At 39.6% G+C, this 13,936-nt stretch overlaps 1 protein-coding gene across 1 annotated transcript; it reads right to left on the minus strand.

The window, feature by feature from the left end:
* Positions 1 to 1,251: 1,251 nt before the first annotated feature.
* On the minus strand, positions 1,252 to 10,350 carry LOC147433215 (uncharacterized). Its single transcript, XM_086492048.1, has 4 exons — positions 10,347 to 10,350; positions 6,106 to 6,332; positions 2,282 to 2,414; positions 1,252 to 1,265 (listed from the first exon to the last, which is right to left on the minus strand). The coding sequence occupies exons 1-4, from the start codon at positions 10,348 to 10,350 to the stop codon at positions 1,252 to 1,254; spliced, it is 378 nt and encodes a 125-aa protein (XP_086348174.1).
* Between the last annotated feature and the right edge of the window lie 3,586 nt (positions 10,351 to 13,936).

Below are 13,936 nucleotides of genomic sequence, written 5' to 3' on the forward strand. Positions count from 1 at the left end.
TTCTTAGGGGCACCACCCTCTTTTATGGAGAAAGAAGGAAACCAAAACAAACCATATACAACACACACACACACACACACACACACACTCACTCACACTTTCCTTATGTGCTTCAACACAAAATTCCCTTCAACCATTCAACACACACTCCTTAAGCAATCCCTTTGAACACTGCACAAACTCACATGCAAAGATTGACCTTCACCATATTAGTGCTCATATACTTCCAAGAAAAGCAAGCACAAAACCTCAAAACTCAAAACACCATATTGCACAAATACTTGACAACTCCTTTCCTTTCCCAAAAGAAGAGACTACTTACACACATAAGGCGGCATGCATAGAGAGCTCTTCTCCATCTATGCAGCCCCAAGACTTACTTACACACAACATAAGGAGAGAAGCCAAGCAAATAGACACCATGGTGCACAAAAAACTTTCTCAACAAACAAGCAACCCAATGAGCACAAAATATGAGAAGCTGCCAAGATATGCTTACCAATTTTACATGCGTTTAGAGCAAAAGTGTGACAACGACACCCCAATTGCAACAATTTGTTGATCAAACCATGAGATAGATCATTGAACTTGATATCCTTGCTCTCATATATAATCTACAATCCTTATTTAGGGATGAGTATGGTAAGAGAAATGTTTGCAAGAGAATGGTAGCAATAGCATATTGATGCTCTCTCTATGGTGCCGCTTATGATAGCGAGCTTAGGAAATGGACAGGGAGACAAAAGGAGAGAGAGATAAAGGCTTCCCTAACCTTAGAGGAGCCTATTTGCAGCAATGGAGTAGGTGTGTGTATTTTTGTGCTTGCCAAAGGGCCTTTTTATAGCTGTACAAGACCTTGGGTTAGGTTAAACTTGACTACGGTAGGTAATTAACCATAGTTAGGTTTCCTTTTGACCATTCCTTCAATTATTCAAATAAGGGACTTATTTTTTCATTAAAAATAGCCTTTTAAGTCGTGGACGCTCCATAAGGGTTGATAATGTATGTGGGCCCCACCATGATGTCCCTCCAGTGGCTCTTGCAGAGTGTCCCCATCCTGTTTGTTGTGTCTCTGGAAGCATCTTGAGCCGACCCCTCCACATGCAAGTGGTTTTTAACTCCCCATTGGTATTTTAGAATGTTGGAGAAGTCAAGAAAACTTTTCACCTTTGTGGTTTACCTGATTGTAACTTTGACCTGCAGTAACAGTGTCCGCAGCACCTTGTTTTCACCATAACTTTCAGCCTCTAACTAAGAATTGGGTGCTGTAAAAGGCAAAGTTGACCTTATCAAAGTGTTTAAGCTGATTTTGGAGTGTTCCTCAAGTATACCTATGAGATAAGGCATTCAAGATGAATCCAAAACACCTTTTGAACCAAGTCTCCTTGTAGGGGGGCCTTTAGCATGCATCCAAGGTGTAGCATGCTTTTTTGAAAAGAGAATCCACCTTAAACAAATGAGGTAGGCTCCAATAAAGTTTGATTTATTGGGGATAAACATTATATTTAAGATTTGTTGACCAACACAAGTAAATGATCCAAGAGTTGGGTCACATAGTGGTGGGGAAGGGAAGGCCTACAAGGTTAACCCTACCCTTGAGAGAAGATGGATAAGATAAGTGTCCATAAATTATTTATTTACAAACTATGGGATGTAGATAGCTATTTAAATTAGTAAAGGTAATTAGTTAAAAGAATATGCAGTAAAAAAACTAGGAGAGTAGAATTAAGTTTACTATTTACATTTAGCATGAAGAGAGAAATATGATGTAAATGCATAAAGATCTAAGAAGGGTAAGGTGTTTGTATGGAAAAAGGCTATTACGGAAAGAGAGAATGAACGCTAGGTTAAAACTTTGATAAAAAATATATACATTTGAGTAGAAATGTAGTTCAAATGCAAAGTTACCATTTAACGCTACTCATATTAGCCCTCCCCCTTCATCTAGGATCATTCATGCTCCTAGATGAATCAAAAGAGTTTTTTTCTTTTTCTTTTCTTTCTTTTTTTTTTCTTCTTTTTTTTTCTTTTTTTTCTTATTTTTCTAAAAAAGGAGGAGTGATATACACTCTTTTACTCCATTAGACCTGCTTTTCATTACCTCAATCCCATAAATCGGAGATGGGAGGGTTGCCTTGGGTATGTTGAGATTCCAAGGCTGGTTCTTCTTTGCACATCAAAGCTTTAAAAATAGGTGGAGAATTTGCCAAGCCGAAGGGAGCCATGCCAATTTGGAGCTTAGACGATGTAGGTAGATGACTTCCTATCAACGGATTGATACGTTGAAAGTAGGGCTTTAATCTCCATCCATTGACTCTGGTCTTGTAGAGTTTTCCTGATAAATCTGCTAATCTGTAACTACCATTCCCAAACTTTGTTTTTATCATGAAAGGTCCCTCCCATCTTTGCAAAAACGTTTTGTCAAGTCGAGTATCAAGTCGGTTATCATAGCGAAGAACCAACATACCTTCCTTCAATCCTTTCCCCTTGAGATTCTTGTTGATTTTGTCCCTTTGGCTTGTGGCTTCGGCAATGTAATAGTCAATGGACTCTTCTCTATCAAGCTCAAGTCGTTGAAGATCTAAATTTCTTTCCTCCAAAGCTTGTTTTCTCCTCTTTGCTCCCCGTGAGAGAATGCGTAGGCTTGCAATCTCCACCTCAATAAGAAGGAGTGCCTCCTATCCATATACCAAATGAAAAGGAGTAAATTGAGTGGATACCTTGAAAGATGTTCTGTACACCCAAAGAGCAGCCGTAAAATGACGATCCTAGTCATTTGGTCGATCTGCAACCTGCTTAGAAATGATCTTACATATCATTCCATTCACCTTTTCAACCAACCCATTGCACTGAGGGTAGTAAGGTGTAGAATGCAAATGTTTGACTTTTAACTTTGTCAAAAGATTATCTAGGAGCTCTGCTCTAAACCCTGGACCACGATCTGAAAAAATCTCTAATGGTGTGCCAAATCTACTGCATATGTGATCAAAGATAAATTTTGATACCTCCTCAGCTGTAATTCGTGTTGTACTTGCTGCCTCCGCCCATCGTGTCATGTAATCTACTCCCACAATGATGAAGACCTTCCCGGTAGATGTGCGAGGTAAGGGGCCTATTGCATCCACACCCCACTTCTCAAAAGGACCATACAAAATTATTGGAACTCGAGGTTCGTAAGTGAGTCTTCGATTTCCAGCAATCTGACAATCTTTTCATGACTTACACCAATGCTGAACATCGCGGTGTAGACTTGGCCAAACAAACCCTGCTTGAAAAATCTTCCTGTTTGTAATATCATGAGAAAAATGACCCCCACAGACATCATCATGGCATGAAAAGAGGATTCTCTCTATTTCTTGAACAGAGGGCATCCTTCTTAACACCAAATCTTTCCCTTTATGATACAAATCATCTCCTATGAGTTGGTAAGGAATTGCCTTTTTTACCAATCTATGCCTTTGCACTTTATCCAAGTGTTTAGGGCACTCACCAGTTTGGAGGAAAAATATGATGTCCTTCAATTCCTCTTGGCCTTGGTACTTTGGTTCGTAGAGCTTCACACCTCCCACCATGATCTGAAGTTTCTCATTGGCGAGATAATATGCTTCCTTGTTGAGGGTTCTCACAACATGCTGTACCTGTGTAGCTTCAAAGTTCTTTATCAAATCTTTCACCTGTCTAAGCCACTCCACTAGAGTAGGGTTCTTGCACTTCCATATCCCTTGGATTTGCCTAATAACTAGTAAGGAATCACCTCTTATTATAAGTCTTTAGATGCCAAGTTTTCTGCATTCTTCAAGCCCCAACTTTAAGGTGACATACTCAACCTCATTATTAGAATGAACATTTTCCAAGGTGATACCTTTCTTAACAAGAACTTCCCTTTGTGGACTTAGAATAAGAACCCCCCCTGCTGCCTGATCGTGTTATCGTCGGTAAGCTCCATCAAAGCACAAAATTTGTGCATTGTCCATCTCCTCCTCATTATTTTGTGGTGTAGCTTTGTCTCCTGCCTTTGGTGACTCTTTCCTTTCTCTCACTTTGTATGTGAGAATTTCTGCAAGACCTGCCCTTGTGCTATCTTCCACAAGAAAAGTGTATTCGAACTCTTGAAGTTCTAGAACCCATTTGGCTATCCTAGATGAGAGGCCCATGTGTTGCACAACATATGGTAAATTGTTTTCCATGGTGAGAATGACAAATGGTGCAGGTAAGAGATATGATCGGAACTTTCTTACCGCAAACATAATTGTGAATACCGGTGTAGCCCTTCTCTGCAGCGGTCATGACTTTGCTTGCAAAGTATACTGGCCTCATGTAGCATGTTTTTGGGTCTTTTTGCATGAGAGCTACACCGATGGCCTCCATTCCTACACTTGGCGTGATGTAATATGTATCCTTTGGATTTGGTGGCATTATTGTTGGAAGAGATTTGAGAATACCCTTTACTTCAGTAAAGCATCATTCGTGTTCCTCTCTCCATTCAAATGTGGGTTTGTTTGCTAGCTTGTGCAAAGGTGCAATAGCTTCTGTTAGAAGGTGAATGAAACGAGACATGTACCTTACTTTGTGGTTGAAAGTCATGAGCTCCTTGGTTGTCGTTGGTGGTTGTAGTGACAAGAGAGCATTTACTTTTGATGGATCCACTTGAATTCCTTGCAAAGAAACCACATGACCTAGAAATACCACTTGTGACTCTGCAATGTGACACTTCTCAGGATTAAGCTGTCCCCCAAATTGATGAAGCCTCCTAAGCCCCTCCTCAACTTTTTGGCAATGAAGTATTTGGCTACTATAGATACAGAAGTCATCCATAAAAACCCTAATTGACTTTCCAAAGAAGGGCTGAAAGACAAGAGTTGTAAACCTTATAAAGGTACTAGGAGCATTTGTGAGCCCAAATGGCATCACTCTATAGGCAAAGCAACCCCAAGGTGTGATGAAAGTGGTTTTTAACTGATCTTCTTCTGCTATTCTGATTTGAAAATACCCTGAATACCCATCACACACTGTGTAACATTCATAGCCGGCTACTTCGTTTAAGATTTCATCTTGGAAAGGAAGAGGAAAATGATCCCTCTTTGTTGCAGCATTGAGTGGTTTGTAGTCAACACAGACCCTCCATTTTCCGTTCTTTTTAGGGGTTACCACAATTGGGGACACCCACTCAGAGTTAGACACAGGGTAAATGAAACTAGCTTTGAGGAGTCGGTTAACCTCTGTCAAAAGTGCCTCTTGTTGTATTTTTCCTAGGCGCCTTAGCTTTTGAGCCACAGGTTTAGTACCTGGTTTTAATTCTATGCCATGCTCTATAACATCCACACCTCTAATTTGTGAGTAATCAGTGATAAACAAATTGGGATACCTCTTGAGCATATCGATGTAGGAACTCTTCTCCTCAGGGGTAAGATCTTTTGCAAGCATCCTCTCAAAGTCTCCAAAGTGCTTGTGGTCACCTTTGTCATCCTTTGTTTGCTCCTTTGTTGGGTCAACCTCTATTGATGGATTTTTTGATGTGTTGAAGATGATTCCCATTACCTCCAAAGATGATTCTTCTTCGCTATTGGATGTAGTGGTTGAACTTTCCTCGTCGCTTGAGCCAAAACTCTCTTCACTTTCTTCATCAGCCGTGGTCTCATAGTTGATGTCGAGCTGCTTTCCTTCATGCCAATCGTATACTACATGTTGCCCCTTTTTGAGAATCAATTGTCCTCGTCCCCATTTTTGATCTGCATTCACAGCAATGAGCCAAGGCCTCCCTAGGATGATGGGATAGCCCTCCCCCTTGGCTGGCATAACATACATGTCCACACGTGCATCTATATTACATACATAAACTTTTACATTCTCGATGATCCCTAGGCACTTCACACTTGCATTGTTGGCCAGCCTAGCTTGACAATTAGAGGATTTAGTGATTTCAATCCCTAGTCTATGCATTGCTCTTTCCGTGATCACACACATTTGTGCTCCAGCATCAACATACACATTGGATACCTTCCTACCCCTCACATAAGCATCTACAATAGGTTCCACATCTTGTTGTGGCTTTGAAGTCAATGCCTTTACTGTCACGTTTTCTTTCTTTCTTGGGAGTCTTGTGCTTACAAGTTTGGACCAGTGCTTTCTCATCTTGGGTGATAGATGTAGGAGTTGAGGCCAAGAAATATTGGGCTTTTGAGTTTGCAAATCTTCTAAGATGTTGTAGGGTTCCATATTCTTTCCTAATGGAAAATCGTTGATGCCGATCTCCCTTCGCCTTGACCTCTGCTTCTTGCCTCCTTCCTCCTTCTTTGACTTTTTCTTCCTCTCCTTCCTTGCAGGTTCTGACTCTTCATTCCTTGTGTCTTCATCCTTGTTGTGTGCTCTTGTGCGCTTTTCTGCTGGCATAACATCAAAATGTATAGGGCTCACCTCTATCTCTTCTTCCAGCTTTATGACGTTTACTCCTCTCTCTTCCTGCACTGGTGGGACAGGAGGGATGTTTGCCACTGGAGGTGGTGGTGGTCGACGAAGAATATGTGGGGCTTGAGCATGCTCTTCCTGCACCATGAGCGGATGGGGTCTAGGAGGGTATATGTCCCCTGGAAGCCTTCGAGGGTGAGGGCAATTATACATGCCATGACCAACTTCGTTGCAATTTCAGCATCTCAACTCTTGTGCTTGACGTCGTTGATTGCGATTCCCTTCTCTTGGTTGTCGTTGCTGGGGTAGGCCCTGCACTAGATTCAAGGTGAGACTCTCTAGTTGTTGAGTTAATCTTTGCAAGATCTCTTGTTGTGATCCTTCCCCTATTTGTGAAGTTTGGGCAAGAGATCCCCTAACTTGTGCTCCCATGCTTGGTGAAGAATCCCTCTCAATGACTTCATTTAGGTCCCTTGTTCTATGTGCTTGAAAATTTAACTTCTTGAATTTGACCATGGCCACCTTACGTGCTTCCTCAAATGTTGATGGGAATTTTAACTCTACCTTGGTCTTCAAAATTGGATACAAGCCAGCCATGAACCTATCTTTCTTTAGAAAGTTTGGTGCACCACCTTGGTTTTGTAAGGTAGCCTCCCATCTATCCCATAGGTTAAGGAAAACGGCCTCATAAGATGGGTAGTCTTCAAGGAATACCTGTTTATGTTGAAGTAGACACTTCCAAAGACCCTCTGGAGTATCTCCTTGCCCAAATTTGGCAAGAAAAATTTCACGTAGCCTCTCCCAATTGGTTTTGTTTTGAGGTTGCAAGGCCTCGTACCATGCCTTAGCCTCCCCTTTGAGAACGAGTGGAAAAGCACGCAGCTTTACCTCTTCTTGATCTCTCCCAGAGATGAGGTGTTCCATCTCCAAATTATCCAGAAATTCTTGTGCATCCTCACCATTTTTAGAATGAAAGGTAGGAAAAGTGCTTGACATTTTTACAATACAAGGAGGCTTGTGTACCACAAAGTTTTGACTACGATGAGTGATCACATCAAAATGAAAATATATACATCAAGTGTTAGTTCATAATTTATCATAGGCAAAATAAAAGGGTTGATTGAGGCATTAATTTCATTAAGGTGAGTGGGTCCAAAAATACTCCTAATGGTTGCTTGAAATCTAAATTTTGTAGCAATTATGATGTGCACAGATTGACGAGCTATGGGTGTAAAAGGAGAAGCAGCTCCAGGTTGGTTCATGTGACAATGTGTTCTCCTTTTTCTTTCTCTTGAAGAAAGTTTCCTTTGAGTGGATCGCTATCTAAGCGCCTCTTGTCCCTGCCTCAAAACAAAATAAAAACATGGACATCAAATGAATCATCATAATTAATGAATGGAAGAATGATGGGATTTGGAGATGCCAAGATTTCAACAAGTCTTTCTGCTCCAAACATACAAACAATGCGTTGTTGGTAAAAAAATTTGCGATCTACACAAATGTTAATTCTGATGCGTTGTGAAAAATGAAAAGCATATGGTGCAACTCTATTGTTCATGAGGAGAATAGAAGGCAATTAGGAAAGTTCCTCAGTGGGGGCACCACTTTTATGAGAGCGGATTTTTTGAGATGGGGCTCAACTCAAGGCTCCGCTCCCACCAGACAACCACTCTGTGAGACCCTACACACTCATATTTCTTAGGGGCACCACCCTCTTTTATGGAGAAAGAAGGAAACCAAAACAAACTATATACAACACACACACACACACACACACACTCACACCTTCCTTATGTGCTTCAACACAAAATGCCCTTCAACCATTCAACACACACTCCTTAAGCAATCCCTTTGAATACTGCACAAACTCACATGCAAAGATTGACCTTCACCATATTAGTGCTCATATACTTCTAAGAAAAGCAAGCACAAAACCTCAAAACTCAAAACACCATAATGCACAAATACTTGACAACTGCTTTCCTTTCCCAAAAGAAGAGACTAGTTACACACATAAGGCGGCATGCATAGAGAGCTCTTCTCCATCTATGCAGCCCCAAGACTTACTTACACACAACATAAGGAGAGAAGCCAAGCAAATATACACCATGTTGCAGAAAAAACTTTCTCAACAAACAAGCAACCCAATGAGCATAAAATATGAGAAGCTGCCAAGATATGCTTACCAATTTTACATGCGTTTAGAGAAAAAGTGTGACGACGACACCCCAATTGAAACAATTTGTTGATCAAACCATGAGATAGATCATTGAACTTGATATCCTTGCTCTCATATAGAATCTACAATCCTTATTTAGGGATGAGTATGGTAAGAGAAATGTTTGCAAGAGAATGGTAGCAATAGCATATTGATGCTCTCTCTATGGTGCCGCTTATGATAGCGAGCTTAGGAAATGGATAGGGAGACAAGAGGAGAGAGAGATTAGGGCTTAACTAACCTTAGAGGAGCCTATTTGTAGCAATGGAGTAGGTGTGTGTATTTTTGTGCTTGCCAAAGGGCCTTTTTATAGCTGTACAAGACCTTGGGTTAGGTTAAACTTGACTAGGGTAGGTAATTAACTATAGTTAGGTTCCCTTTTGACCATTCCTTCAATTATTCAAATAAGGGACTTATTTTTTCATTAAAAATAGCCTTTTAAGTCGTGGACGCTCCATAAGGGTTGATAATGTATGTGGGCCCCACCATGATGTCCCTCTAGTGGCTCTTGCAGAGTGTCCCCATCCTGTTTGTTGTGTCTCTGGAAGCATCTTGAGACGACCCCTCCACATGCAAGTGGTTTTTAACTCCCCATTGGTATTTTAGAATGTTGGAGAAGTCAAGAAAACTTTTCACCTTTGTGGTTCACCTGATTGTAACTTTGACCTGCAGTAACAGTGTCCGCAGCACTTTGTTTTCACCATAACTTTCAGCCTATAACTTAGAATTGGGTGCTGTAAAAGGCAAAGTTGACCTGCTAAAAGTGTTTAATCTAATTTTGGAGTGTTCCTCAAGTATACCCACGAGCTAAGGCGTTCAAGATGCATCCAAAACACCTTTTGAACCAAGTCTCCTTGTAGGGGGCCCTTTAGCATGCATCCAAGGTGTAGCATGCTTTTTTCAAAAGAGAATCCACCTTAAACAAATGAGGTAGGCTCCAATAAATTTTGATTTATTGGGGATAAACATTATATTTAAGATTTGTTGACCAACACAAGTAAATGATCCAAGAGTTGGGTCACATAGTGGTGGGGAAGGGAAGGCCTACAAGGTTAACCCTACCCTTGAGAGAAGATGGGTAAGATAAGTACCCATAAATTATTTATTTACAAATTATGGGATGTAGATAGATATTTAAATTAGTAAAGGTAATTAGTTAAAAGAATATGTAGTAAAAAAACTAGGAGAGTAGAATTAAGTTTACTATTTACATTTAGCATGAAGAGAGAAATATGATGTAAATGCATAAAGATCTAAGAAGGGTAAGGTGTTTGTATGGAAAAAGGCTATTACGGAAAGAGAGAATGAACACTAGGTTAAAACTTTGATAAAAAATATATACATTTGAGTAGAAATGTAGTTCAAATGCAATGTTACCATTTAACGCTACTCACTCGTATCAAAGCAAATGCTTAAGGTTATGGGGATAGCCTAAAGATTGATACTAGTTGGGTTAGTTATGCATCATGCACGCGTTCATGCGTGCTGTTTGAGAAAGGATATTGTATTCATGATGCATCTGTAAGTGACATTGGTTGATGGTACTTGTTTGACTTGTCTTCTTGAGTGGAAGTGTTTGGTTTGAGTTATTGTAAAGTGACTGAAGTGTTCAACAAGTGTATCAAGAATTTCTTTGAATGTTTGTTTTAGTTAATGACATTTTCGGGTGACTTCTAACGTCTCGTAATTAGGTCTTGTTTTTCAATGGGGTGTAAATGACTACCCATTCCTTAGAAAATTATGGCTTTTTAAAAAAAAATCCCTCCTGCCCACCCTTTTTGACTCATAATGTGGGAAGATTAATGTAATATATTGATAATAAGATTTTGGCTTTTGACATATGTAGAAATAGATCATGTGTCCTAGAGGAAATGGAATTTCTGCTAATGTCAATGTCCCTATTGCACCTCAACCGACTATCATCGATCGTGACATCGATGTTATGCTTTGGAAGTCAGAACCAACAAACTTTAGCAGAGAAGGCAAAGATGTAGCGAAGGTTCTCAAGGATTGGATTGAGCGCATGGATGATTACTTTGATTTAGCTCATTCATCCGCAGAGAACAAGGCTATCATTGTTAAGTTCAAACTTGAAAAGACGGCCAAGCATTGGTGGAGAAGGCAAAGATATAGCCAAGGTTCTCAAGGATTGGATTGAGCGCATGGATGATTACTTTGATTTAGCTCATTCATCCGTAGAGAACAAGGCTATCATTGTTAAGTTCAAACTTGAAAAGACGGCCAAGCATTGGTGGAGAGACCATTGTACTGAGAATAATGTCAATCCTAATGCAGTAACTTGGGATTATCTTGTCTCAATTAAAGAAAAGTTATTTAAACAAAATATATCATTCAGACCGTATGAATGAGTTTCTTGATTGTACTCAGGGAACTAGAGATCTGGAATCATAATATCAACATTTCTTGACCCTTGTCAAGTATGCTCCAGCAGGCATGACTCAAGAGATCAAGGTAGCTCAATTTGTGTCAGGGCTACATAATCCTTTGAAGACTAGACTTCAGAGCTTATGCCTTACAAATTTTGCAAAGGTTCTTGATGCGGGTAAACCGATTGAGCTGGAAATATCAAATGGTAATAAAAGACCTCGACCAGAGGATGAGTCTAGATCTTCATATCCTTAGACTTTGCTTCAATTGTTTTGAGCCTGACTATGAGTCTCGAAATTGTCTGTTTAATGATTCATAGAATTTTGAACTTACAAGACAAAATGATTCTACAAGTAGAGACATTAATAGCAACCTTCGAGATTCACAATTTGGACCTAATACAAACCAGAGACCACCACAAAACCAAGGGAATTCTAGACTTGGGAATCCATTCTTCATAAGAAATGGACAATCCAATAGACCAAGTTGTTTCGGAGGAAATCAACAGCCTTAAGGAGGAACCCAAGCTAGTAGAACTCAGAATGCTTAAGGTGGAGGAAATCCATCAAATGTTCGTGTCCATGCAGCTACTACCAATGAAGGAGAAAATGAAGGAATTTTTGTGCCATTTGGACTTACAAATGCTCCAACATTATCTAAGATTATGGCAACCAAAATATCTCCAAGATAGGATCATAATTTAGAAATAGGATATTCAATTTAGCATATATCTATACAAGGTTTTAGACTTACTCATTTGTTATCCATTTCGAGGTGAGGACACCTCGAATTTTTCAAGTATGGGAGGATGTAAGATCCCCAATTTTTGGGTCTTTTCTAAAAAATAAGAAAAATAACTTTCAATATCTATTTCACAAAATTTTATGCTTGATTGAAAGTATTGGAAAGTCATAATTATGTGAGGATATTACGGTGTGGCATAGTCTCTAGCTACAATTCCTATTAGTTGGCCACATACTGCTCGGATGGTCAATTTGTTGTAAAAATTGAATGGTAAGTGGGAGAGTTGACCACCAAAAAGCAAAGTCTTGTCTTTAGTAATGAAAAATTCTTTTTAGAAAAGAGAGAGGGGGAGCTTAGTTTAGAACTCTTTCCTTAAAAACCAAGCTTCTTCTTAAAGTCTCTAAATCACGCATCAAAATCTGTCCTCAATTTTTTTTTAGATTAAAAAAAACCCTCAATTTTTTTTAATTATTTGTAAGCCACGAACGTGCGTGAGCTTGTCTCTCTTTGATCACTCTATTCTTGATTTGTGCTTTTGGCCTTGAGAGCCTATATAAAGACCTCTCTTCCTTCACTTTGAGGAGATAGATACACTCTCAGATGCGGAAGCTCTCTTGCCTTGACGTCAGAATTACCTATCTATTATACGGAGTGGTAAAAGATCTTCATCACCATCTCCATAAGCTCTTCTCTCTCTCTCTAGAAGAAGAAGGATACTCTCTCTCTACTTGCTTATTATCTTCTCTCTCGTTTCACGATGCACGCGCTCTCCAGAAGCTTTCGTGGTGGATACCTCTACGTAGCTCTCATCACCTCTCTCTTGAGGCAAAGCAAGAAGCCTTTCGACAGTCCCAAATCAATTCTAAAGCACGGTGAGAAGCTCAGAATTCCATGGCCAACATCTTTCTCTCTCTACGTCACTTTTTCTGCGTAGTCACTCTTTCAGCGATTGTTTTTCGTATACAAGTGTATGTATGGATTAACCGAGTATGTATGAAGTTTCCCCTTGATTATTTTCTCATGTTTAACAAGTTAATTTATGCACATGATACGTTTATGATCACGTGCGTGCATAAAAACGCTTTTCGTTTCACGTCATAGAGGCGGCAAGAATACTGTTTTGGTCATAAATCACAAACCGTTATGAATCAGCCCGAACCCTTTAGACCGGAGATAAAACACATCATTTAGAACATTTTCTCTCTTTGGTGTCATGTGAAAAACACGTATGAGATAAGAGATTTGGTCAACAAACAGTTTGCTACCCACTACACAACCAAATATTTTGACTCCAGGCTCCTTGGAGAACCATTATAAAGGCTCAATGGATGGGAAAACACACTTAACCAATTGATAATCTTGATGAAACTTGATGATTAATGAATTTAGGTCTCCGTTATCATTTTGGGAATGCAAATTATTTATCACTATTATCAGTTTTACCTACACGCGTAGGAGTGCTATCAAGGGGGGATACCATATGACGTCGTGAGTTAACCGAGCCGTTCTGATATGTTTTATGGTTTGTTTTGGTGAGTTGATCTCAATTTTTAGATGGCCATAAACTTGTGTGGGAGTATATGGTTAAACATCCCAAACCGCAAAGGAAAATATGAATAAAGTGACTTTTTTTTGGGATTACCGTTTGTGGTGTGAGTAACATATGATCAAAGTGACATGATGGAGTGATAGTCTATATTATGGAGCTGAAATTTTTGCATTGGTTTGAGGTCAGACACTTTCATTTGGATGCTTTGTATGCTCCCAAAATTGTGAAAAAATCTTTTTTGCATATGTGTGGAGTTATGGTTTATGGTTGACCTAAAGGTCGGAGCTGTTTTGCATCATGTTTACGGTGTTGGAATGATATCATATGATGTATGGGAACTCACGGATTGATATGGATGCCTCACATGCATGGTTATAATTGCTTCCCATCTTTTTAGGTCAAAACTAGCTCTATGTGCTAGAGTGGTTGGAGTGCAGATGTGATGCACCAACTTTGCATGGTTGGATGTTGTCAAAATTGGATTTTTATATCATGATTAGTTTCGGGTCAGACTCTTTTTTATACATGAAAGAATCACATCTAAGGGTCACATGTGTGTAGACTCCTATTGATTGCTCGAGATGGGTCAAACTCCATGTGTGGAAATTGGTTCAATGTGATTATGATTTATG

This window comes from Adiantum capillus-veneris, chromosome 20, assembly GCF_014529385.1.
Source record: "Adiantum capillus-veneris isolate H3 chromosome 20, ASM1452938v2, whole genome shotgun sequence".
Lineage (NCBI taxonomy): Eukaryota > Viridiplantae > Streptophyta > Polypodiopsida > Polypodiales > Pteridaceae > Adiantum > Adiantum capillus-veneris.